Raw genomic sequence first — 26,634 nt, forward strand, 5'->3', positions numbered from 1 at the left:
AGTACCTTTTTGTGTACATGACAGAGAGGTAACCTTGAAGGCAATGGTTGATTTTTATGAGATTCTAAGCAACAGCTCAGCCATCCTGAAGAAAGGCTCATCTCCTTGGGCAATAGAGTCCTTTAGTCCTATATATGCTGGACAGCTATATGAGATATATTGAAAGGTATAGGTTAATCAGTGCTAGCACTAAAGTCTCAAAAGTCCTAGGATCTTTGAATGGATGGCCCCAGAGAGTATGTTGCCCAACTTCCTATTTAGTTCAGGAATCCTTAACACTGTGTCTTTGAGATTCATTCAAGGTGCCATGCATGAGTACCTTCTGAAGGGGTAAGACACTAGCTGGACAGCTCCATTTGTTGGATATCTGTAACTGTGAGCAGCCACATGCATTGTCTCAAGCTACTCTAATTTTTGTTATTATTCCTGCTTACCTCCTGTGCTTATATATTCTTGCCTTTTCAATTCTACAGTGTTAATTAATTTCTGTTTACAGCTTTCAGTATTGCACCTTAAGCTCTCCTAAAATGACTTCACTTTAGGTAGGAGCTTAATACTTGCTAAAATATAGTGAAACTTGAACTTTGATACATGTTAACATTTAAGACTGCATCTCATCACTGTACTTTGAAATTCAGAGAAACTTCTGGCTTCAAATGCCTTACTGTTCTCTTCAGGAATTTGATGACGTCAATCTCGCCATAGGATATGTACCTTTTTTCCTCCCATTTTTGGCTGCACCAATGAAGAGTTAAACAATATGCATCAGGCCACACATACTGCTGAAGACCCAACTGGGAATATAGCCCAGGAAACTTGGCTCCCAGTCCGGTGTGTTTCTAACCACATGACCATCATTTCTGATGACTGTAAATTCACATAGTACTCTTCCTGCCGAAATATGCAGAAGACAATCACATTGGCAAACTGGACAAGTCAGTGCAGGTTAAGTAAGTTCCTAAACTGAATAGTGTGTATTTTCCAGGATTCCTGTTGCCACTGACTATGAATTGTCCACATTTTACTAGTGATACCATGACACATGGCATTTTTGAGGGTCCTTCCATTGCAGATTGCCCTAACATTCACATTCTTGGCACTTGTCTTGCTGGACACGGCTTTTGCTCCAATGCCATCTTTCTGAGAAGGAACTTCTAACTGTTGTCAGCCAGTTGCTGCTGTTAAATTCTTCATTGCTTCTGTGCTATGCCCTCCACTATGCTTCCTGAGAGGCTGAACCCCACTCTGCTTAGATTTCAACTATATGTTTTTAAACCTGAAACAGATGTGATCTTGGCTGCTGTCATTTTGTTAGGAGCTTCTCTATTTGCATTATATACAAGGCAGGTAAAAGGCAGGCAATTTGCTGCCTCACTCTTTGGGGAAAGAAAAAGGGGAGAGAGGGTGAAACAAAACAAAGGGAGAGAATAAATACATAAACTGGAAGAATAAAGCCACATGGAGACAGAAAGTACAACCACTTGAGCATCTATTATCCTAATATCATATGCTATAGTTTGGCTACTACTGATCTGCCTGGCATTCCTCTTGAATCATATTTGTGGCCACCCAGATTAATGATGTGAGCTGATCTCTTGATTTAATATCAGCTTGCTCTTTTCAGCTCCCATGTCATTTGCTGTCTTAAAAAAAAATGTACTGCTTGTTACTCAGCCGTCTCTGTTTTCAAGAACTCAGTCTTCTTTTATTTTTTTTTCTCTCCTTTTTTATGGGAACCAGGAACTAGAAAGCATTAAATGAGGAAAATTAACCACTCACAGAAAAGGTAGAAGCCCAGAGAAAAAGGGGTTTGTCTTTTATGGTTTCTACTTTGTAAGCTGTGGGTGTGACTCAATTTCCTCACCACCCACATAAAAAGGTTGCCACCCAATCACTGTTTTTTCTATCCCAAACCCCTCCCCTTTGATTTTGGCTAGGAGAGACCCTAAGAAAGACTGCCCTTTCTGGAAGTTGCAGACTGTGACATATAAAAGCTGTTAGCTGCTCCTGCAGCCAGCAGCATTCAAACCTTGCAGAGTTTTGCTCTCTGAGTTTGTAATAAGACACACTCTTACAAGAGTTCATGCTACAACCTAGCAAAGAACTTTAAATTTTTGGAAGAACAGTATATTCATTTTGGCATTGTGCAGAGGTAAGCTCTTTAGCTCGACAAGTTTATTTTGCATGCATTGATTTTATACTAGCTCACATTTTTATTTTTATTTTTTAGAAATGAGATTGGCTTATTATAACTTTTTGGTATGTATTCTATCACTTGGTGTCCATATATGTCTGGGACACATTATCAGCACATTCTCTGTTGTTAACTGTGATGCATTTTTCCTTCTCACTCTCAAGAGTAATCTCAATTCCTAAAGAGTTCCCTCTGAATATGTGCAGTAATGCATTATGTGGTACAGGCATTTGGGGCAAGTGGTTCACATTCATTGTAGGGTTTGTAGTCACACTGTTTATTTTTCTCTAGCTATAGGCAGTTTCTCTTAGGTATCTGACTCATAACACCAAGTAAAATGTATAACGACTACTATATAGGTTGTTTCCTAGGCTTGAGTTCAACATTTGTTTGAATTTTTCAGAGAAAATCAAATAAATGCTCCCAAGTGATGGCTTTGTAAATTCATACCCACTGGACCCCCCCCTTTTTTTTTTCTTTTCATAGACCCTAACTCTACCTTTCTGCTTTAAAGCAAACTCGGTGGCCTCTTCTCCACCCCTCAAAATGATAGCAATCTCTGCAGTCAGCAGCGCACTCCTGTTCTCCCTTCTCTGTGAAGCAAGTGCAGTCGTCTTACTCAATTCCACTGACTCATCCCCGCCAACCAATAATTTCACTGATATTGAAGCAGCACTAAAAGCACAACTAGATTCTGCGGATATCCCTAAAGCCAGGCGGAAGCGCTACATTTCGCAGAATGACATGATCGCCATTCTTGATTACCATAATCAAGTTCGGGGGAAAGTGTTCCCACCAGCTGCGAACATGGAATATATGGTAAGAGGAGTTTGTTTCCTTTAAGTTCTGGGTGAGGACGCTGTATTTCGATTGTTCGTTGAAGAATCTAAACAGTGGTTAGGTGTAAAGGGATATGGAGCCCTGTACACATTTTAACTTAGGTTCTTATGTGCATAGTAAGCTTAAGTTTTGTTCCATCATGGAATTAAAGGAGGTAGGTGGGGTGGGGGGCAGTTCTCATTTTCTTTTGTGAGTCCCATAACCACTAATGAATCAGGTCTTATATAAGAAACAAAGATAAAGAGCGGGGTATGTTGACTGACCACATTTGAAAGGTGCACTTTTTAAAGAAGACTCACATGGGATTTTTCTGTGCTTTGTTTATCTAACAATCATATTTATAAGCTCAAACATTTCTTGAAACTAACTTTTTTAAATTACAGGTTTTGTGTCCATGATTTGTCCTCTGGGTAGGTGTCTTTTCCCTTTCTTGGACAAAGCTCTTCCTGACACGGATCTATTTGTATTTTCAGAGAACATGCTGACTTTTTCCTCTTTGTGATTTAGTGCCTTGTTGTTCAGATAACAGTGAAACCAGCACACTTGCACACTGTTCCAACTTGCCATGAACACATTCTTTGCTCTTTTAAAAATAGGCACGCTGTGTTTAAATCATCCTGCTTAGGAAGTAAAAAACAAAACAAAACCCTTGAGTTGGTATTGAAAGGATAGATGTCTCTTTAAAGTTACTTTATTTTTTGTTTCCAATTATGCAAGGTTATGGTTTAAAGTTCAGCACCTTCTGAGAGCACAGCTTGGAGACTGTTTAAGGCAATGAAGATCACCAGTCTGGTATTTCTCAGTTGGGGTCGAGGGTGGGGGTGGTACCACAAAAAACCTTTTATAAGTGCTCACCCAAAAATTTAGTATTTCTATCAGATTCTAAATTCACCTTTTATTTAAACAAGCTTTTTAAGTTTGACTAATTGTAGATGTCGGTTACAGGAAAAATAAAGACTTGCCAAATATAAGAGAGTCATAGTTCATAGAAGTACAATTTAGACTCCCTGAAAATGCAGTTTCTTAGGATTTTTTAAAGGAAGAGGAAAAGAGGATATAATCAGTTCTGGTGTTATGAATGGCAATATAGTCTCATGACTAAGAGTATGGGCTTTGGAATCTAAATGCTTAGGTTCACACCTCAGTCCTGAAATATAACATGCATGAATTTGTTATTGCATTTTCATCACCTTTAATATGAGGATACATGTAGTATCTGCCACTTTGGGTTGTTATCAGGAAGGTATGAGTTGAGGGGTTGAGCAATTAGACCAGAGCCTAGAGCGAAATAGACTTCAATAAACATTAGCACTTTCTAGAAGGTGATACACCGATGTAGCAAAAAGAACAAATACGTTTTTTTATTTAGCATAAATTGTGAGAGCAATGTGCATGAGATTCTACGTGAGATCAGAAAAGCCTAGTATGTAGACTGTGAGTTTAGGAAAGATTTCCTCTGCCAATCACATGGCTATGCAGACCAAAGTAGGACCAAGGCCACTGAAGTGCTTTAGAGGCAAGATCCTCTGAGTTCAAACCCTAACTCTGCTGCCTACTTTGTGACTTCCTGCAAGTTACACAATGTGAGACTCAATTTCCTTATTTTTAAAATGGGAATAATCATGTAGATAATAACCGGGGCACCTGGGTAGCTCAGTCAGTTAAGCTTGTAACTTCGGCTCAGGTCATGGTCTCATGGTTCTTGAGTTCGAGCCCCACGTCGGGCTGTGTGCTGACAGCTCAGAGCCTGGGGCCTGCCTCTGATTCTGTGTCTCCCTCTCTGTCCCCCTCCTCTACTCATGCTCTGTCTCTCTCTTTCTCTCTCAAAAACAAATAAACATTAAAAATTTTGAATAAAAAAATAATAATATAGATAATAACCAACCAATATATAATACAATTCACTATTTTAATGATAGTGAAGGCAGAGGGCTCATCATGAGTAACATTGGGGTACAACACAGTATAAATGGTTGAAAAAAAGCCACATTTTTCTGGTTATATTTTCCCCCGCTGGTCAAGAATTAATTCATTCCGAATGCGTTTATTTTTTTTTCTACATGCCAACGAGTTGGCTAATTGTTTTTGTAGATGATCTCATTTGATAGCTCACATTCTCCCTATGAGGTTAAGATTGTGATCTTTATTTTTACAAATAAAATCACTTCGACCTAGAAAAGTTAATGAGTAGGCCAAGGTGGTATTGATAGTGAATGGTATTAATAGAGTTAGAATTTAAATCTGTGTAATTTCAAAGCTGATGCCTGTGTTAGGAAGCCTCTTTTCATTTGCTAGGTTTTTATGTTCCATTGGGGGAAACTCCTAGAGATGTCAGGATATCTTTCCTCCTTTAAAAATACCACCTGAAATCTTATAATATGCATATTCTTTTCTATTAATATTTCTCTAATATGGGAGCTATAATATGATTTGTTTTGTAAGACCCAGATACAGTGCTGGTTGTATCAGTAGATGGATGCTTTATAAATCCTCTTTCACTTAGTCAAGTTAATGAGAAGCAGTAATTAGCACAGTAAATCCTATAAAATAAAATGACTGTCTCAAATTGTCATGTAAATACTGCATACACTTCATTTGCCCATGTATTTATTTAATTAATATTTATTGAGCATTTATTCTATGTCAGGCACTATTGTAAACACTGGGGTACATTCATGAATAAAATGTATCTGGTTCCCCTGGGTGGAAAACCAGAGAAAAAAGAAGATAAATAAATAAACTATATGGTACATTAGAAGGTGATAAGTTTGAGGAGAGAAATAAAGCAGGTTGTAGGCAGGTTGTGAAATTGAATAGGGTGGCCAGGGAAGGGCTGGAAGAAGTAAGGGAGTCAGGCACACTGATAGGTGAGGGAAGAGCTTCCCAGGTGGAAGGAAGAGCCAAGGAGAAGGCCCTGAGGTAGGACAAAATTGATTAGTTCAGTTAGAAAAAAAAATGTGTTCAATTTAATGAAATTGTGGGTTAGAAGGATGGTTTGACTAAATTGAACCATTGAAATAATTCATGTGGATCCCTCGTGAAGACTCAGAGAAACACTGAGGGAAGTACAATGTAATTGGCAGCTTGGAGTTGGGAGCAGAAACTGTTAAGTGACTAATCTCTGGGCCAGGTGAAAAATACAGATCTCAGTTTAACACTACTACCTTCATTTTAACATGTTCAACATTGATTTAGATTGTGAGCAGTCTGAAAGTGAGCTTAGTTCCTAACCTCTACTAGGTACCTCAAAAATTTAGGATTCTTAGCTCACTAGGACCACCAACTGTGTCTTCAGATTATCCTCATCAGTGAGTGATAGCAGCCATGGGAGCCTCATAGAAGAGGGTATTCAGCTCAGGGCTTTTTCTTTTCTTTTTTATTTACTTTGGGAGAGAGAGTGCGCATATGTGCAAGATGGGGAGGGACTTTGAGGGGAGATCGAGAGAGAGAGAGAGAGAGAGAGAGAGAGAGAGAGAGAGAGAGAGAGAGGATCCCAAGCAGGTTCCACACTGCCAGTGGGGAGCCCAACCCAGGGCTCAAACTCACCAACCGTGAGATCATGACCTGAGTCAAAATCCAGAGTCAGACACTTACCCAATGAAGCCACACAGGTGCCCCAGCCCAGGGCTTTCTTTAACTGTGTGGCCTGATTTGGGTCCCTTTTACCCACAACTTTTTTCTCTGAACCTTTTTCCCATGCTGCCTCTCTCCCTGTATCTCCTCCTTAGGTTATTCCATGATCTACAGCTCTGCCCTTCAAGTCTTAGAATGCTGTGTCTTTTATATATATATATTACCCTCACAACTATATTTGATTTCTCCTTCTTTTAACTTCTTTAAATAACCATTCATGTCTGTTATTCTGCTGTCATCAAAATTGAACTCAGTCTACGCTTATTTGTATAGATCTTGCAAACTTTCTAGTTTTAAGCTTTCAGGCCATGTTTATTCACCTTCATATCTCCATGTTTTAAGCAAATTCTTGAGTATAGCAGTGATCAACATTTATTTGATGACTTTAGTTGAAATGTCTATGAATTGTTACATGTTTATAAGTAGCATCAATTTTGGTATTACATATTTTAATGAAAGTATTCTCATCACATATGATATTTTATCACATGAACCTGAAGTTTAAATAAAAGGTTTTTCCTAAATTTTAAAAAAGCCCCTTAACATTAAATGATTTTATCATCTTTTAAGTACTTGGTTATATCAGTGTACCCTTGACAAAATAAAGTAGAAGCAATTTGAACTCTGAGTGTTGACATTCATGTTATAGTTGTATAATATTTTCTTTGGATATTTGGCCAGATTTTAGTAAAAAAAAACACATATTGAAAAATTTTATTTTCTAAACATAGTATCTTTTTTTTTAAAAAAAATATTGATAGGGCTTAAGATATGCAAGTCAAACTTCTTTACTCTTGGCCTCTGTTCCACAATTAGTTTATTGACAAATTTCCAGAGCTCCTTGGACACCAGCTGTTTTTCATTCTTCTAAGGGCAGCTTAAACCATGACTCTAAACCACAAACCACACTAGTTTCTTAGAATAAGAATTATCCCTAAAAGAATGAAATTGCAAGACTCACACATGGAGTAAAATTTGTAAGATATTCCTTGAATTCAAGTCAATTGAACAAATTGATTTTAAAAATGATGAGGTCCCTCCATGAGAGGATAAGATCCACCGATAACAGAATCTTTGTCTTTAAAATATAAACAAAACCATAAAAAAAAACAACACAGGAAAGAAAACACTAAGTATATAATTCAGTGTAATACGCTGCTGCATAAGATTGATGTAATAAATGAGGTACAGAAAAACACCATGGAGAAATCAAAGAAAGAAGTGATAATCCCTGTTGGCAAAATCATGAAAAGGCTCCTTGAGGGAGGAACATTTGAGATAGATGCTCAGGAAGGGGCAGGCTTGGCTGTTATAGTAGGTAAAGTAACACATGAACAAAATCACCAGGAACAAAAGAGTATAATGTGTTAGCCATACTTTTGAGGAGTTTGAGAAGAGACTGATCATTTCTTCATACAAAAGTAATTAGAGAGACTATAGAGGTCTTGGAGCAGGGTCAGAGGTGCATTTTAGAAAGATGGCCCTATCAGTTGATGGAGTTTAGACTGCCAGTGAAGTTGACTGGGGAATAGGCAACCACTGGGTTAGGAGTGCCATCCCTTTAGGCCAGGTGAAGAGAAGTCAGACACCTGCACCTGCAGAGCAACAGGTATGAACAGCTAACTGAAGCACGGTGCTTGAGATAGCAGTCTTCATAGACAGTATACAGTGATGGCAAGGCAGGTGAGGGACAGTGAAAAGACAACGATGGATATGTACTGAACAACTTAAAGCTGAAAAAGTGTAATATAATTTCACTATGTTGATAATATGGGCCATTTCATTTGTTTGGTGTCTGTAAATATCTGCAGAGCTAAGAGAATAAGGCTTCCTAGACTTTTCTGGAAAAGAGAAAAATACTAGTTACCAAGTCACAGCAGGTAGTAAAGTATCAGAAAGCATAACTGCAATGAATGAATGGAGAATAGATTAATCCATCCTTGAAACAGCCAATAAACTATTTGCCCACAATAATTTATGACTCAGGAATGATGAAAAATGCTGATTTTGTTCATTTGGGGTTCATGGGAAGAGAATGGAGATAATGTTAAACTCCTTATTTTTTCCTTATTCAATAGTTGACCAAACACTTATGATGTCTATCCATGTCTTTTTTTTTTTTTTTAAATGAAACCATATATTGTCCCAGATGGTGCATTTCCTCTCATTTGGGAAGGATAACTCAATTTTCTTGTTATAAACATGAGAAATTTGATGTGTCTAACCTAAATCTTTTCAATGACTGCTTTTATGACTACTAGAAAGCCTCCTGAGACCCGTTGCCAGCCAGCGGTGAACTGAGAAAGACTGCTGACAGGAAGGCATTTCTCCAGCACATTTGGAACGCCACATTCCTGTTCTCGTAGATGTAGAGCCTTTTAAGTGTCTTGGCTTCCAATCGACACTGGGCACATTTTGTAGGAATTTTCTTCCAAGGTGCATGTTGCTTAATATTACTTACTTCGTGTTACTTATATATGAATGTTCAGCTATTCATGTATGGAGTCAGCTGAAGGTTAAGAACATTTTCTTTGCAACCATTTTAAATACAGCCTCTAAAGTGCAAATGTAAATGTTAACACACTTCATGAACAACTTTTAACATTTTCTGGGCACCCAATGTAAAGAATGCATGGCTATGGTGATCTGATGGGCAAGAGTCATTCATTATTCAGTCACTCATTCCACAGTATTTATTTACTCATGTGCTGGCACTGTGCTAGGAGATTCAATGGGGAGCGAAGAGACACTCTTTTATAGGAAGAGCTGTGAGCAGACAAGTGAGTGGAAAAGCAGCGAGTTGAGTGCTGAAGTAGAAAAAATACAGGGTGCTTTGGGATTACATGAGACATACTTTGCCCTGACTTGGACTCGAGGTATAGAGGCAGAGAAGGTGTGGTAGGTGTGGTAAGGTGCTCTAAGAAGGTAACTGGTACACTGAAGGCAAGGATAAAAATTCAATGTGGCTTGGATATAGTGTATAAAAGAAAAAGTGGTGTTTGATAAGGCTGGAAAAGGCATGCAAAAACTTGTTTAGTTTTATTTTAAAATTAAGGGAAGTTATTGAAGGTTTTAATCAGGGAAGTTATATACTTAATTTGCATTTCATAAAGGTCTTTCTGGCTACAAGGTGAGGAAGGGATTAGAAAAGGCAGAAGTAAAGGCAGGGTGCATAGTCCAGAGGCTGTTCTAATAGTCTGGATAAGAGATAACTGAACACTGACATTTAAGCCCAGAGGGATATGACAAAGTGAATTCAGAGATCAAATCAATAGAAGTAAGTTATTTACATTATGGGAGAGATTAAAGATGTATATGATGAAGCAGTGAAGAGGGTTACCTCTGGTTTTTACCAGGACAACAGGGTTTCTCTGGATTTTGGAGAACTCAAAATCAAAATCAGATTTCAGGTAGTTATGAAGTGGCTGCAGATTTATTTTCCAAGGTATGCATCTATAATGATTGAAAAAAGTAGCTAGTATATGGGAGGGAACATTCCTCCACTATAAAAATGTTTGGATAGGAATATGCTTTGGTAATCAACATGGACTACTTTGCATAATAGGGGTAGGATAGTGTCATGGAGACAGCGTGGATGGATGATTTTATGTCTGGGAATCTACTCAAGAATTTTTGCAAGAAGGTTTCATGTACCTTTTTTTTTTTTTTTAACAAGTACTGAGGCTTAAATCAACACAAATATAAGTCCATTTCAGGGGCCTGGGTAGCACCAAGCCCATCTAGTCTTTTTGACACATTCAGGATAAGATATTTTTGGAAACTAATCAGAGGACTTCAGGAAAATAGAAGTTGACTAGTCTGACTGGTCTGATGTCCTGAACTTAGCATATCTAAAAGGCATGTAATAGTCAGTGGCCATTAAATAGTTATGAACTTGGGATATTTAATTGCCAACGAGAATTTCTAAAGAATGTTGTAGGAAGAGGGTAGGGAAAAATCAAGATTAACAGCTTAAAGTGGTCAAGGAAAATATTTGGCATAAAGTACATTAATGGGAATTGAATGTTTCCAGTCTGTGTTACCCATAGTGTCTAAAATCAGGTACCAAGCATTTTTTTTTTTGACATCAATATGGAACAATGCCCAACAAGTTGGGGTTTTAGACTAAACTTTTCATGACTCTTAAAATTTCACACCATATACTCCAAACTGAAACACTTGAGAAATGTTGCTTAAGGACACAATATTTTTTCTCCTAAAAAGTGCATCAAATTCACGTTTCATAATTTCATTAAATATGAACATTCTACCAAATTGGTCTCTGAATTCCAGAGAGATCATGTTTTCAGCAGGCAGTAGGTAGGCGGAAAGGCATTTGAATTCTTCTAACGATGTGGGCAATGGCAAGATTTGGGATTTGCATGTGTATCACAGGATAGTTTAACAATCAAGAAATCAGTTTTAAATTATTGTAACACTGAGCTGGTGAAAAAACTTAACCATGCATGAAAATGTCTTCCTGGCTCACAATTCCAGTATTAAATGGTAGGTGATGGGTATTACATTTCCCTGGAAAGGAGAATTCTTGCCAGAATCCATCAACAAATGATGTTAAAATTTAAAGATTGAACATATGTAAGAGAGGGATTTACACAGGGGCATTAATAAGTTTTAAGACATCTAAAATGTTCTCTAAGTTTTATCTTTCACTGCCTGATGTTATTTCCCCTGGAAGCAAACTCATTATCTACATACAATTTTGTTTCTGATTATTTAGTTGCTTAAGGGTCTATCTGTTTTCACTTTATCTGATTGCCTGCTTTGTTGAGATTAAAGCTTGGTCTCTTAAACTTTAGGCTGCCAGATAACATGATCAAAAGTGCACCTCATGCTGCTTCTGGTTTTAGGTGGCTTTCTAGTTAACTTGAGATCACAGCCATTCCAGGGCCTGAGCCTCCAATGATAATGTTTACCATTAAGCACACCCTTATCCTCCTAGGGCTGTGCTCAATACTCTTCAGTCACAATCCTGTCTAACCCTTAGAAAAGTCTTGAGAGATGAGGACAATTTTTCTCATTTAGAAACAGGACTTGGAACTTGGAAAGCAGTGAGTAAATTCCCCCAGGTCCCAAAGCAGGTAAATCAAAATGGTGTGAACACCATTCTAGATGACAACAAAGCCCCTGCTTTGAAAGACCATATGATACACACTCCTTTTCATGTGTTCCTCTCCCACTGTTGAGACCGTTGGCTGGGGAATTTCCCTACATGCGTTTTATTTGAGGACCTCACTGAATATTAGAAAGTATTTCTTCATGTGGAATCAAATCTTACTCCCAGTATTCTTTCTCTCCCCTTGGCAACCATATAGGAAAACTCTGTATTATGATAGTGCCTCAAGTCTTTGAGAGCCGTGAACATTTATGTCTGGGACTCTTGATCTTAAATCACTCAGCTCATTTTTAGCCTTCAGCCCTTGTATTAAGTACCTCTTGTATGCACAGTATTCCAACATAGCTTATCAAGAAGGTTGTACAAAGACACTTGCTTTCTGAAAATACTGGAAAAGGTACAATACTGTATTATTAAATAAATGGAAAATCAGTGTACTCCCCACACACTTTTTACCACACATACACAGATGAATGGTGCCCATTAAAGTCTCAGGAAATGGAAGCAATGTGGCTCTGAGCAAGAAGTTCCTGTATGTGCATGCTCTTCTGATAATTAGATGCCTAGAATTCATGGGACCTGTCAAGTGCAGAGTACCAATGACAAATCACTCTCCATTTATTCTACTTCTGTGGATGCATCCTAAAGTTAGGTTGGCAGAATCAGTGGGCACCTTCTCCCCTGATTCGTGTAATATTCTCGTATTCTCATAAACTGCATGTAGGTTGGATGTATATTTTAAATACAGATTCAGTGTCATTATAATGCAAAGTGTTTGCCTTATTTTTAAAATTTTTATCTTTTTTTTCAAGATTTTGGATTTTCAGAAAGTTCTGTATATGTTTTTCCCATATGTTATTTGTGATATCTTAGTTAATAAAGACATTTAAAGTTTCCATGATTTCTAAATAAGCAGTGTAAATACCTCTGTTATCTCTGTTATTCATATCCGTGTAGCCATAGAATACATGTTCCTTTCTACTGAAATTGTCAGTCTCAGAGTGAATGATGTTGGCTTATTTGTATAGCAACATACACGACCATATCTCTACCTCTCTCACCAATAGTTCTGTTTTCTGTGAACACAGAGAACAAACATCCTCATAGAGTTTACCACCCAGTGTCTGTGACAGTGAGACATTTTTCTGATAAAATGCTATTTTTAATTTTATTTAAACTTCAATCAGTAATAGAGCAGAGTTGAGAGGAAGGATACTGATGTAAATGCTTATATGTGACAATTAACAGATGTTAACCATTAGAAGTATCCTTTTCTTACTGAAAGTCCCATGTGGTATGGCAGGACAAGGAGGTGAGTAGGGATGGGAGAGGTGAGGGGAGGCCCAGAGTTCTCTGCAGTAAAAACGACTCTCCACCAGATAAAGCTTTACACAATTATTTCTAACCAGAAGAGAACAGAACTATTTTTGCAAGCACACATTCAAGCTCCCTGGTCTTAACATTTTGATGTGATAGGTCCGGGATTGGGGTAGGCATCTATCTTCTCAAAAGTTCCCCAGGAGATCCTGGAGTAATTTCCCAGGTGAGAAATTTCTTAAATCATGGTTTAGGACACAAAAGTGAGCTGAAGAAAACATTACGTGGCTCAAATATCCACTTATTTGTCAAGAAACTATATATTGAAAGGATTAATAGACTAAGCAAAAGGAAGAATTATCCTAAGTATAATTCTATATTATTGCAAAATTTCACTTGAAAGTATTCACCACCTGCTTTCAAAACCAAACATCATGTGGACACTGTGGGTCTAGAACATGAAGCAAGGTTCACTTGAGAATATGGTTGATTGGCTAAGGAAACTTTAAAAGAAGCAAACTTTTAAGTAGCACATGATTCTTTTGGAGCATTTTAGTATGATGCATTATATACATTACATATATGTATAATGTATTACCTAATAATGTATTTATGTGATGCATTACAATTTGCAATTATTCATTTATTTATTTGGTAGTGTTTTTGTTACCTGTCTCTTCCCTAAACTTTAAGATAGAGTCCATGTCAGGCCTGCTGACTGCTGAACGCACAATACCTAGTGCCTCCCAGTGAATATTAATTTACTGGCTGCCTAGATGAATGCATTACCTAGGATCTTACTGGTTAATCTAGAAATTTGTATTTCTTGCATTTTTCATTGTTAAGGATAAAATAGCAGTCCTTGTGTGGTAAGTCTGTTGTAGGAGTTTTGGGGCAAAGGTGGCTCCTGGGTCACTCTTCCCTGCCAGTGCCCATGGATATTAGGAGGGAAGATGCCACATCTATGTGAACATAATTATACCTTACTCAGAGTTCATAAGCTGTAGTCTCAACAACCATTCTAATTAGTGAGCATATTTTCTCTGCATGATATTGAACTGTATATAACTTTACATTTAAAAAATTATTTGCCAAATGTTAAAGTTGATACATTTCACATATACATCAGGATTTCTAGATTATCCTGCGGAGTGAAAAGTTCTAGAGTTATTGAGCCCACTTCATACTTGTCAGCAATTGGTTAGAGAGGAGTAGCCTCTTTGGATGGGATAAATTTGCTCATTTCTAAGTCTTTCTCTCTCTCTTTTCCCCCCATGTAACTATCCAGAGGTCCAGCAGCAACAGTACTTTTCCATCTTATACCCAACACTACTTTATTCATTTTCCTTATTAGCCCATCCCCCCAACACAGTCATTTGAGAGTGACTATATTTATACAGAGCTCTAATGTCTTCAAAGCATTTGAGTCAAGTACAGTTTCACAGTGCAGATTTAGCCATGCATAGATTTAAAGCACTGAAACTTTCTTTCCTAACCACCAATCATATTTAAGTACTCTTACTCAAATCTGAATACATATCTTTTATCCATACCCTCATTAATGCATATATTAAGGCTTCATACCTGTGAAGGCCTGCCTCAGTTAGGAGTCTCTTGCAATAACTTAGATAACACATGGTAGTGGCTTTGACTGAGGTGGTGGCAATAGTGGTGGTGATCAGTGGTTATATTCTGAATATGCAGTATTTTGAAGGTAGGGTCAACAAGATTTGGGGAGGAGCAGATAAGATAATGAAGCAAAGAAAGAGTAGAGATGACTACTTAGATTTTTTGGCCTGAGCAACTACAAGAGCAGTCGGTAAATTTCTTCTGTGAAGGAATGAATAGTAAATATGGCATATGTTGCAACTGCTCAGCTCTACTTTTGTAGCACAGCAACAGCCATAGACAATATATCAACAGGCTCTGGGACAGATCTGGTGACCCCTGAACTAGAAGATGGGCAATGCCTTTCACTAGTAGAAGGAATACTACAGGAGTAGCTGGTTAGGGGTAGGGAGTGGGGTAGGGTTGTGAATATCTGGAGCTCAGTTTGGGATATGCTAAATAGAAGGCTTAAAGTGGGTAGATGGATTGTTAGTTTGGAATTCAACTGATGATCTAGAGATAAAATTTGGAACAATACCGCCAGCATAAAAATGGTATTTCAATTTGTGAAACTAGATGAGATTACCTAAATGATGAATATAGATGAAACAAAGGAGGGGGAGAAAAAAGAAAAGAAATGGACGAGGCCTGAGTCCTACGAACCCTCCCGTAAGTAGAGGTTGGAGAGATGAGGAAGAATCAGCAAACATATGGAGAGGCAGCAACAGAGGCAAGTGTGGGGTCATGAAACCAAGAGATGGAGGTGTGTCCAGGAAGAGCAGGTGTCAGTCATGTCAAAAGCTACGAATAAAGAAAGTAAGATGGTGACCAGGAAATGACCACTAATGACACTGATAAGAGCAGGGTGGTGTGGATGTGGGGTGGGGAGTCTGCCTGTGTGAACTCAAGAGAGAAGGGTGGGAGAAAAATTGGTAATTCTCAGTTAAGACAGGGAATTTCACTGTAAAAGGAAGGAGAGAATGATGCAGTAATTGGAAGATGAAAAGGGGTCAAAAGAGGCCTTTTTGTTTGTTGTTAAGAAATGTATGCCATTGGCAATGATTCCCATTAAAAACCAGTGCACTTTACATCATCATCTTATATAAATTTTCCTTTCCCACCTACATGAAAGGTAGCACTCACCTTACCTGAGGAAAATCTTCATTATCTTCTTTTAAGCACTGAAAAAATGCTTAGGACCTCACTTTGATATTTTGTGATATAATGTGTTCCCATATTTTGTAGTTATTTTTGAGGCTTGAGGGGATTTTTTTTATCATGTTCCTTTAACTATCTATTTCTCCTATAAAGTAGAATCAGTTTTGTATTATTTCATTAGTCTAATGCCAAAAATTTCCCATAGGAAAGCCTTTTCTCTTCCTGTGGCCTACCCCTCCCCAAACATCCCATCCCTCTCCAGCCTTACCAAAACAAATTCCTACCCTCCTGTCTGGTTTAACCCTGGGCCTTATGTGTTCAGCTCCTGGTTTCCTTAACTGGCCATTTCATCAGGCATTTCTACCTAATAGAGATAAACCCACCAATTTCAAAAGCCCATGAAGTGTTTTAAAAGCTTTTGGCTGCCCTTGGAGGAAATAATTTTGTCATCACTTAATGTCTTTTTAATGGTTCTTTCTCACTTTTGTAAGTCAGTACTCCTTTTCCAATTTGACTAACTCAGGAGAAGACCAAACAGTCCTAGCTAACTTATCTTTTTGAAACCTCAACACTTGTCTATCTAAATGGACTTTACTTTGTATCAGAATATACAAGAAATGGCCACACAATGCTCTAAAAAATACATGTCCAAGGGACATGTCAAACTGTCTCCAATGGCATTGTTATCACAGCATCCATGACAATAGCCAACTTAGAAATGTATCTCTAAAAACTCAAAGTGTGATATTTTTATTTTTAGCATTTTATGTCTTTGAAGATGGTTTCCATAAGCAGGATAGATTTTTCAAGAGGTCACTTTTGTTTTCAAAATTAATATTCCTGGTTCCTCCTTAATTTAACTGCAATTTATAAATCTTTTGTTCTATTCATAAATCTAGCATTTTTACAACATTTGTTTAATGTTTATTACAAACAGATTTAATTAACTAAATTTCCTAAACTGCACTTACACATTTAATATATTTGACTTTTAAAAGTATTTCAGTTGTTTTATTGAAAATAATTTTCATATACTGAAGTGTCTTCAAAGTCTAAAATAAAGTGACTCTTCAGCTCTATATTTTGCAATACTCCTTTAAAAATTTAACAAGATTTTTTTATAATTTCCAACTCAAAATCACAAAAGTAATTACTCATTTATATATTTAATGTTGCAATTACAAAGCTAACCTCTTGTTTTAATGAGCACATTTTCTTCACCACCACTAATAATATTAAGTTCACATAGGTTCCTTAATCAGAAATTCTTTTCTAACACTTTAATTTGATTCTTTCAAACACTTCTATATTTAAATCTTATGTGTGGAATTAAAAGATATTACCCATCAAAAAAAAAGCACTATGTCATCCCAAACAATGTTGGGGATGTATTCCCAAGTAATTTCTAGGGTTGCCTTCCATTCGGACGACATTTCTTGTTGTCCAAGCTATTGACTGGGATTTAAGATGGGTGCTTCAGATGTCAGTGTGCTTCCTGACTCTGGCTGTCACTGTGCTATGGATACCAAAACTTACAGAAATAGCTGGCAAAACAACCTCATCCTTGGACTGAACCACATCACTCTTCAATTCTGTCTGCTTATGAAAGTCAGCAAACTTCTCCCACACAGAAACATTCTTTGATTTGATTTTGTATTTCTTCAGCTCAGGCTCTAAAGACCACCGAACTTGATGAGAATCTGCATTCTTTTCACACCACTTCTATTTCTTGGAGCCACAACTCTTCTAGATATTTAAATGACATCAGGTTGAATTTTGGATATCTCTCATAGCTTAGTCCAACTACGATTTCCACAGACAGGATGCTAATATTTACAAGTAGAGTACCTCATGGTGAACATTTTAGTACAAAGTAAATCAATCCATTTATAAGCCGGCCAACTAAATAGCTCTAACAACAAGAAATGGAAGAATACTATTTGGGGCACTGGGGCATACCTACAAGCATATGTGTGTTTTAAGCAATCTTTATTTTGTGAACTATCTAATTGAGTCAATATCTAAGTTCTACTGGGTCTTGTAAATGTTTTTGGGTGTCCATGCGTAATAGGCCTAATTTTTGCCTCACGTTTAGGAGGCAAGATCAAATTGTACGTGTTTACAGCTAAATTTTCTGTGACTGCATCTTACCTATTTAAGAAGGACAAAAACTAGAAATACAGAATGTTCAAGCTCATTGAATAAGAGCTAAGTATCAGATATTTAGCTTTTCCATAAAGGTAACAAGTAGTATGCTGCATATTTACTAGGCATTCCATAGGGTGTTAAGTAAGTGCACATGTGTGCCCTTTTCTGTTGCTGTATTTGTAGGATATAATATTAAAATTATTTCAAATAAATGCTACACATACTCAGAAAAAGTCAGAAGATAGATTGTCCGTCAAGCATCCAGAAAGCTATGTTAAGTTAAATGCTTAAGTAATTTACATGTTCATTTCCTGAACTTTTGTTTCTTTCACATGGTTACACTGGCCACATTGCACATTGCACATTCATTGCAATTTAGAGCTTCTGGATAGGAAAAATAGATCATATTGGACCACTCCCTATAGCCCCCAACTTTTTGTTGAAATTTCCTATTGTTATTAAGTAAAGTTATCATTGCTTGCTATTTTCAAACCTCCTAGACCTCTCATCATATTAACAAATTTAAATACTACTGGATATTAAGGGGATAAATAATATACCCATTTTCTCCTGGAAGTTGTAACCAGTGGAGAAAGGCAGATGGCAAATGCAGATCTTAACTTTCCCACAGATGTGACTGATGTAATTCCTAAATTTCAGAGCTCCCTACTCAAGCTGGATCTTCCCCTTCTCTATGGGATGGCTGTGAGTCTTGCCTGAGGACAAAGAGGCAAGAAAGAGTATATAGCACCTTTGACTTCCCCTGCAGTAGGTATCAAAGGGACAGTGGACCATGTCTCCCACAGGAAGTCAAAATGACCAGCTTTCTGTGGGGGACCTAGCCCATGCCCAACATGCCCTCTAGCATCTTCCTTCAGGAATATAGAGACAGGCAGAAATCCCTCCCATCAGTTCCTTAAAAGTAAACACACAGAGAGAAAGAAAGTGACTATCCCTCCTCCATTAACTATCTTCTCCAAAATTTTCATTGTAATATTTGTACATAGAAAGTCATGCATAAAAATGTAGACATCAGTAATGCTAAATACATTGTCTTCTTATCAAAATCCTTTATCATGGTTAACAAAGTATGTTCATGTAAGATATTTTTCAGGCATGACTTTTTGGTTTATCTTTTTGACATACACAATTTTAAGTTTTAAAGTATATTAATGAGCATAAAGATAGAATTATATATGCTAAATTACTTTTAAATTTGTAACAGCCTTAAATATTTTGGTTATTTTGAAAGGAATCTAGTTTTATTCTCTCTGTGGAACAGAACAGGTTAGAATTGAGCAAGCGGTAGGCCACTTTGATGCTGAGGCTACTTAGGTATATTAAATCATGAGAAGAGAAGATGAAAGGTACCCTAGAAATGACCCCATCCAATCTTATTTCACAAATGAGTTAAGCGGGAGAAAGAATAATTGACATGTCTTCAGTCACAGACGATCTTAGCAGTAGAATTGGGATTAGAATAAAAGATTTTTGATTTTCAGGTCAGTGTTATTTGTGCCATGCTGGGCTGATATTTTAGGACAAGACTATAATTCAGTGTTTTTAGCAGTTATTGATCTGAGTGCACATTGTAGTTCAAAATGTAAATAATATTTAGATGCATTGTTTTCCCAAGTGATTACAATTAATTAGGAACCCATCAGGGGACATAATTTTTTGGTGCTATTCCATCTGGAATTCCTTTGTAAATTAATTATGCTATTATGTATTTCAGTGAACTGTAATCCATATTTAATAAATCCATATTTCATTGAAAAAAACATGAAAAGAATAAATACTAGATAAATCCATTATCAGTCAAACAAATGGCTTTTAAAAGTTCATTTCAGTCCTAGAATATTAAGACTTTCATTATAAATGTATTTCGTATTGTTGATACACTTTGTCCAGATTTTTACAGATAAAACAAAGGAGAAGTTTGAAGTAATAATTTATAATATTTATGTCTGAGCTAAGTAACTGAAAACAGTAGTGCAAAATCTCATGATAGAAAGAGTGGCTTCCATTTTTGATACTGTATGTAACATTGAATACTGACTGATTAAATGGCATTGTGTAATGTTTTGCCACATTTAATTTAATCCTCAAAATTGGCAGATGTAGTCTGGATAACTGAGGAAAGTGTATCTTGCTATAACTCCTTCAGTAATCTTTCCTTTATACGGACAAAGGAGATGTGGCTGTTGCCACCACAGAACTACTCCAGATCCTTTCTAAATAATTCTGATTTTATACAAACTTTGTAAGTTTATTTTAACGTAATTCTAGATGAGTTTATGTAAGATGGCTTTGTTTTCCTAATTTAAAACATCTTTTGAGAACCAACAAATTTCTGTTGAAGGTGACTGCCATGGCCTCATGGGACAAAAGTATTTCTAGAAGAGTTCATCCATTATTTTAATTTTTGCATGTTTTATTTCAAAGTCACTAAAATAATTTCTCTTCACTTAAATACATTGTTATATTAAATAAATATATGTATCCCATTACCCTTGTGGAAAATTTAGGCTTTCAGTGTTATAAGTTTAGCAGATTTGTGAGTTTGCTTAAAAGCTTTATAACTCACAGTGAACTCATGGCCATCAACCCTAATGTAGGTGAGTCTTGATTAGCTCCGTCCAACCTGATAGAGGAGAAAGTCACCAAAAGAATGATAAAATAAAGGAGACTATGAAAAATAGGAGCACAGCGATCAGCGGGACATCAATACACTTTCATATGGGGAGTTCCGTGTGAATTTGAGTAATTATAAAATTGTCACTTTTTGTGTAATTTCTAACCTTCTAAAATATACTACTAACCACTCACTAGTCACAATTTGAATAACTTTTTTTTTCAGATAGAATAATATGTAAATATTTAAATGATTTAGGAAATAATGTCATGATACAAACTATAAAATTCAATTAAAATCATTCATTACAAAGGAAAAACACTTCACTAAATGACATTTCACTAGGGAAAAATTTTGAAAGCATTTTTTCTCTATATTGATTTATAAGAATTACAAATGTCCTCTTTTTCTGTTTTTGTACCTTGTAACTTGTTATAAAACAGATTACCATTTCAGGGATGCCTGAGTGGCTAAGTTGGTTGAGTGTCCAACTCTTTATTTATTTTTTTTAAGTTTATTTATTTTTTAGAGTGTGCAAGAGAGCAAGCAAGAGTGGGGGGGGGGCAGAGAGAGAGAGAGAGAGAGAGAGAGAGAGAGAGAGAGAATACCAAGAAGGCTCCCCGCTGCCATTGCAGAGCCTGACACAGGGCTCCATCTCATATAGAGAGAGTCTATGACTCCACCTCATAGAGTCTATGGCTCACTCTTGATTTCGGCTCAGGTCATGATCTCACGGAGGTGAGATGAGCCCCGTGTTGGGCTCCCTGCTGGATGTGGAGCCAGCTAAGACTCTCTCTCTCCCTCTCTGTCCCTTCCCCACTCGTGTGCACACACTCTCTCACAAAGATATGTATTATCATTTTAGAGTTGATTTATCATTGGCAGGTCCACAGATGCTTGGCTTAACTTCCCCATACAGCTTTAAAGATGAAAATATCAATCTATATGGTAACTAATATAAATGTATATTAAATCTAAGGCTTATTTAAATTTTATCCCACAATTCTTTTCAAAGAATAAGCTATACATCAAAACATCCTCATCATCAATTTAAACACCTTCATTTTTTGAGAAAAATTACTTTTTTCTTAATTTATTTCATTGGACCATCATATGCTATATTTTCATAGCAGTCCTATGTAGCATAGTCAAATTATTTTTTTATCATAGTTTGTTTCCAGTTCATACCAACTAAAATTTACTTCTCATATTATTATATTATTTCTACTACCAAAGACTCAAATGATATAAAATATGAAGGCTCCTTGGGAATTATTACACTATCATATGGTTTGACCCTTAAAAATTACAGTAAAATATTAGACATTATTAATTTTGGTAAATTGATTTGAATAAATAATTGGATGATATTAGCTTTTAAGGTATATTAATCACATGGCTCCTTGTTGCTGTGAAGATGACCTCTAGGAAAATCAATGGACTATGGTGGACTACAATTTTGGTAGTCAGTATGAAGTGTCCCCAGTTACAACCAGATAGGGTATTTTTGTTCACCTATCCTTTACTAAAACTGATGTTTGTACTTAGGATTTGGAGGATGCCATTATATGATTATATTGCATTACAGAATTTTGAATATCAATGGCCTCAATTTGCTTCCTTTTATTTAAAATAGTCTAAAGAACCAGAATTGAAAGGACTTTAGGAGGTAGTAGTACCACTTCTTCCTTTTACTTTTTGTCAGTTACTAGCAAAACTGGTAAAATGGAAGGTTTTTTTTTTTTCCCCTTCACAGGTTTGGGATGAAAATCTTGCAAAATCTGCAGAGGCTTGGGCAGCTACTTGCATTTGGGACCATGGACCTTCTTACTTACTGAGATTTTTGGGCCAAAATCTGTCGGTACGAACTGGAAGGTAGGAAGCAGTTTCACTGATACAGTTCATCCACATGGTTTATTACTTATGAATCCCAAGGGGTAGTGACACCAATTTCAAGTAATATCAGCAAATATTTATTGAGTGCTCATTATGTGTCAAGCAATGATGCTTGGCCTATGACTGTTTCAGATGTCTTCAAGGATTATTTATTTGGTTTAAAGGGCCTAATGAGACCAGTTTCCTATTTCACCTTTGGAACACCATTCCTTGGCTGTATTCTTCACTTACCTCACACAGTCTTTGAAAGGATTAGATGTGTGCTATATCCTATATCCTCAAGAAAAGTTTTGACTGTGGCAGAAGCCATTTTTGTGTTTATGCAACTTTCCCATGATTGCATATATCTGTATGTGTATGCCTGTGTGTGTTATACAAAATATTTATATTTACATGTGTGTGTATATATATATATATATATATATATATATATATATATATACATGCAAGTATGTGCAGCTATGAGAAAGGCTGTCCCCAATGAGAGGATAACTTTTCCACCACTGTGGAATGCCATCATCCAACATTTCAAAGACCCATTCTCTTCCATATAGAGGAGAAAAATCAGGTGTGCTATTATTACAATGAAAGTAATTCAAGTTTAAGGGAAAAAAAAACCACACTAAGTTCTAGTATCACAACTACATTTGCATATCTAATTTTTAATTATATATATGATTCTGGTGGGAGAAATTTTTGATATAGATAAAACAAGATAAAGGTGAAGATTCTTGAAATATTTGTACTTCGTTTTTTGAAACAACCAGACATACTCTTAAGTGAGTATGGGCTCACCTGCTTTGGTCCCGGGTATTTTCATGCTTGGCCCTACTTGGAGGAATAGAGGATTCTGCTAGGTGGTGATGGTAATTATGAGGCATGGATTTCCTCTTCACTCAGCATGAATAATCAGTAAAAACAAATAATTAACTTATAATTTAACATGAGTCCACTATATATTACCACTACTGTATTCTAAGTTGTCATTGTTTTTCTTGATATCTAGATATCGCTCTATTCTCCAGCTGGTCAAGCCATGGTATGATGAAGTGAAAGATTATGCTTTTCCATATCCTCAGGATTGCAACCCCAGATGTCCTATGAGATGTTTTGGCCCCATGTGCACACATTATACGCAGGTTATTTCAATTGTCTTGTTAAGTTTTGATTCATAGTTTAAAAACGCTCTTGCTGTTTTGGGGAATATGCCTTTTCTTATCTTTAACTTCAGTAATGACATATTGGTTTATTTTTGCAGATGGTCTGGGCCACCTCCAATCGGATAGGATGTGCAATTCATACTTGCCAAAACATGAATGTTTGGGGAGCTGTATGGCGACGCGCAGTTTACCTGGTGTGCAACTATGCCCCAAAGTGAGTACTAGGCTGGATTCTATTTCCTGGAACCTTTAATGATGTTAAATATCTCCAGTCAGATAATTGTTTTAATATGAATAAGACTTAACTACAATAGCCTCTAATTCTCAAATCTCCCTTCACCCCAGTATATCTGAAAAATACTGAGATGAACGATTATTTTTCACAAAGACTGGTATTTGGGGCTAAAATTGTAGGCAAAGTAATTTGAGGTATGGAGATTCACTAAATTCCCTTCACCATCTTTTTTTAGTGATGACACTGTACTTCCAGGCTTTCGATAGCTCTATAAAAGTTATCAGAAAAGAATCTCATAGGGACTTTATCAACACTGCAATATTCCCATCTATCAGTACTAGAATGTTGGCTTATTTTTTTAACTGGGAAAGCAAAAGAAAGCCCTTCTTCCTTCTTTCTTTTAAGAATAAAACTAAAAGTTACGGTTTACTAATTTTGTAGATGGATAAGGAGTCATTTGTTACTGGAAGGGAAAATTTAAATGCTATGACTTCTTTTTAAATGAAAGCTTTGTCATGATAAGTTTCAATATTGAAAGTTTAAAATTTTTTCATTAGTTCTATCTTATGGAATACATAAAAATGTATTGTGAAAATTGATCAAGGATTATAAAATATAGTCATATTTATAAATATTCTTTACAAGATGAGAATAAATAAGCCTTTGTTAACATTTGATAAAATGCCTTCTTGATAACAATAATTCTTCAGATGATAAAATGTTCCAGTATTTATACATGAGTCTGTTCCCATTTGGAGTAAATACCAAAATGTGCAAAGGATTTATGACACTCTTGGTGTCTTCCAAAGTAAGTTCCAAACAAAGATTTTCTCTGACTTTGCCAATATGGGGAGGGAATGAGAAAACGTTTCACAAATAACTGCATTACTCATTTATATGGTAGTATGCCAGTTGCAGTGTTTTTGCAAAGTTAGAAAAATAGTGATTTTCCCCATGGTCCCCCTTCACAATTATTAGAATAATAAGGTTTGGAAAGTAAAATGTGTCTGCATTACCAAAAGCATTAAAATTGTGCATTTGCTGGATATTTTCAGTTTCACACTTTATATTTTCCTATTAATCCTTTACCCTTCTTCCTGACATAAATAGGCCAAGTAGTGCTCATATGGTAAAAGAGATTTCTGTTTCCATTGTTTGACTGTTCTGTTTTTAGAATTTTCTAGTATTACTGATGAGATATCTGATTGTTTTATGGGTACAAGAGATTAATATATTGTGTTAATATGCTTTGTTATAAATAAGAACCACTATTTTGAAACCTAGGCAATGAAGAAAGTTGTAAATTCCTAATATTTGAGTGTGAATTTTCCAATGCCAATATAAAGTTATCTCATGCCTGTTTTTGGGGGGTAGGGGAAAGAGAGAGAGAGAGAGAGAGAGGGAGAGAGGGAGGGAGAGAGATTTGGAGTGAGAGAAGGAGACAGGGAGGGAGAATTTAATTAGATGGAATAGGAAACAAAAAATAAAAGGATGAATAATATACGTTTATTAGTTGACTGATTTACTATTGAATGTAATTATCCTCTATTTGGTAAAAATCTGTGATTTATATAAAAGTTTGTAATGTAATATGTAATACTTTTTACATGCAATATAATTATATTTCTAAGTTTATGTTACCAAAAATATGTGCTATATAATTTCCAAAAGGTATGTATAATAAAGAGAAAGATATGAAATCAAAATAGCATATGCTTGGTCCATATACATTTATAGCTTTGGGTAAAGATACAGAGGGAAATAAGATTATGAATATAAAATAGGAGAGATTAGGATAGAAGGGTGAGCTACACTCATAAGAGCACGAGCTTCTTGAGTGTTTCTGGGTAAGCATGTGACATTGTCAAAATTATACTCGAGGAAGCTTATCCAGAGGGCAGAGTATAGAAAGAACTAAACAGTGGTGGACACTCTTGGAATCTGATGACATTCTGTAATATGAATAGCTAATCAGCATGTTTTTTATATTTATCGATAAATTTCCCTCTATAAATATTTTATAGATCAAAGCCTGAATTTTTAAATGACTGATTTCAGCAGATAGTTTATGTAGGTACACTTTAAGGGTCACTGCTTGGTCTTCTTTAGGTCTTAAAGAAGATGAGAACCTCCTGTTTCATATTTTAGCCTCTTACCTACTGTTGTCTTATATTTAACCCTGATTTTTACTATTGACAGGCAACCAAATTTTCTCCTGACCATTCAATTTCCTTCAAATTGCTGGCTATCTTGCTATTTCTTAGTACTCTAGGTACCATGCTACTGAAAATAAATCTATTATTTTCTTCATAAATGAACAGTAAGGCATTATGGCTATTTTTAACTGCCATGAGTGATGACTTTAATGTATTACTATTATCATGGCTATCAATACAGATAAAAATATTGATAACACAAAACAATTTAGTCTGTTTAGCCTTATCAAAAAACAAGCTGTATTACTAAGAACGAAAGCTATGAGTTTACACATGACAAAAGGTTTTGAAATCACCTTTAATTGCTTCTCTGAGCCCTTAATCTCTTACCATGAGAATGGAGTTTTCTGTATCTCATTTTATAAATGTTGAGAACTTAAAATGTTTTACAACTTTAGAAACGAATCTTGTGAACCTCTATTTTTTGTGCTTATGACAACTTCATGCTCACCTCATCATT

General features: G+C 36.1%; 1 protein-coding gene across 1 annotated transcript in view; it reads left to right on the top strand.

Moving 5' to 3' along the window:
• The first annotated feature begins 2,740 nt into the window (after positions 1 to 2,740).
• PI15 (peptidase inhibitor 15) overlaps positions 2,741 to 26,634 on the top strand; it is a 29,131-nt gene continuing 5,237 nt past the window's right edge. The window contains exons 1-4 of the mRNA XM_047074056.1: positions 2,741 to 3,013; positions 22,424 to 22,542; positions 23,570 to 23,702; positions 23,822 to 23,937. Coding sequence (XP_046930012.1) covers positions 2,741 to 3,013; positions 22,424 to 22,542; positions 23,570 to 23,702; positions 23,822 to 23,937 — 641 coding nt within the window. The remainder of the gene's footprint in view (positions 3,014 to 22,423; positions 22,543 to 23,569; positions 23,703 to 23,821; positions 23,938 to 26,634) is intronic.

The sequence above is a fragment of the Lynx rufus genome, unplaced genomic scaffold (genome assembly GCF_022079265.1).
Source record: "Lynx rufus isolate CCGP_SWC_20201006 ecotype Redwood Valley unplaced genomic scaffold, mLynRuf1.p SCAF_12, whole genome shotgun sequence".
Taxonomy (NCBI): domain Eukaryota; kingdom Metazoa; phylum Chordata; class Mammalia; order Carnivora; family Felidae; genus Lynx; species Lynx rufus.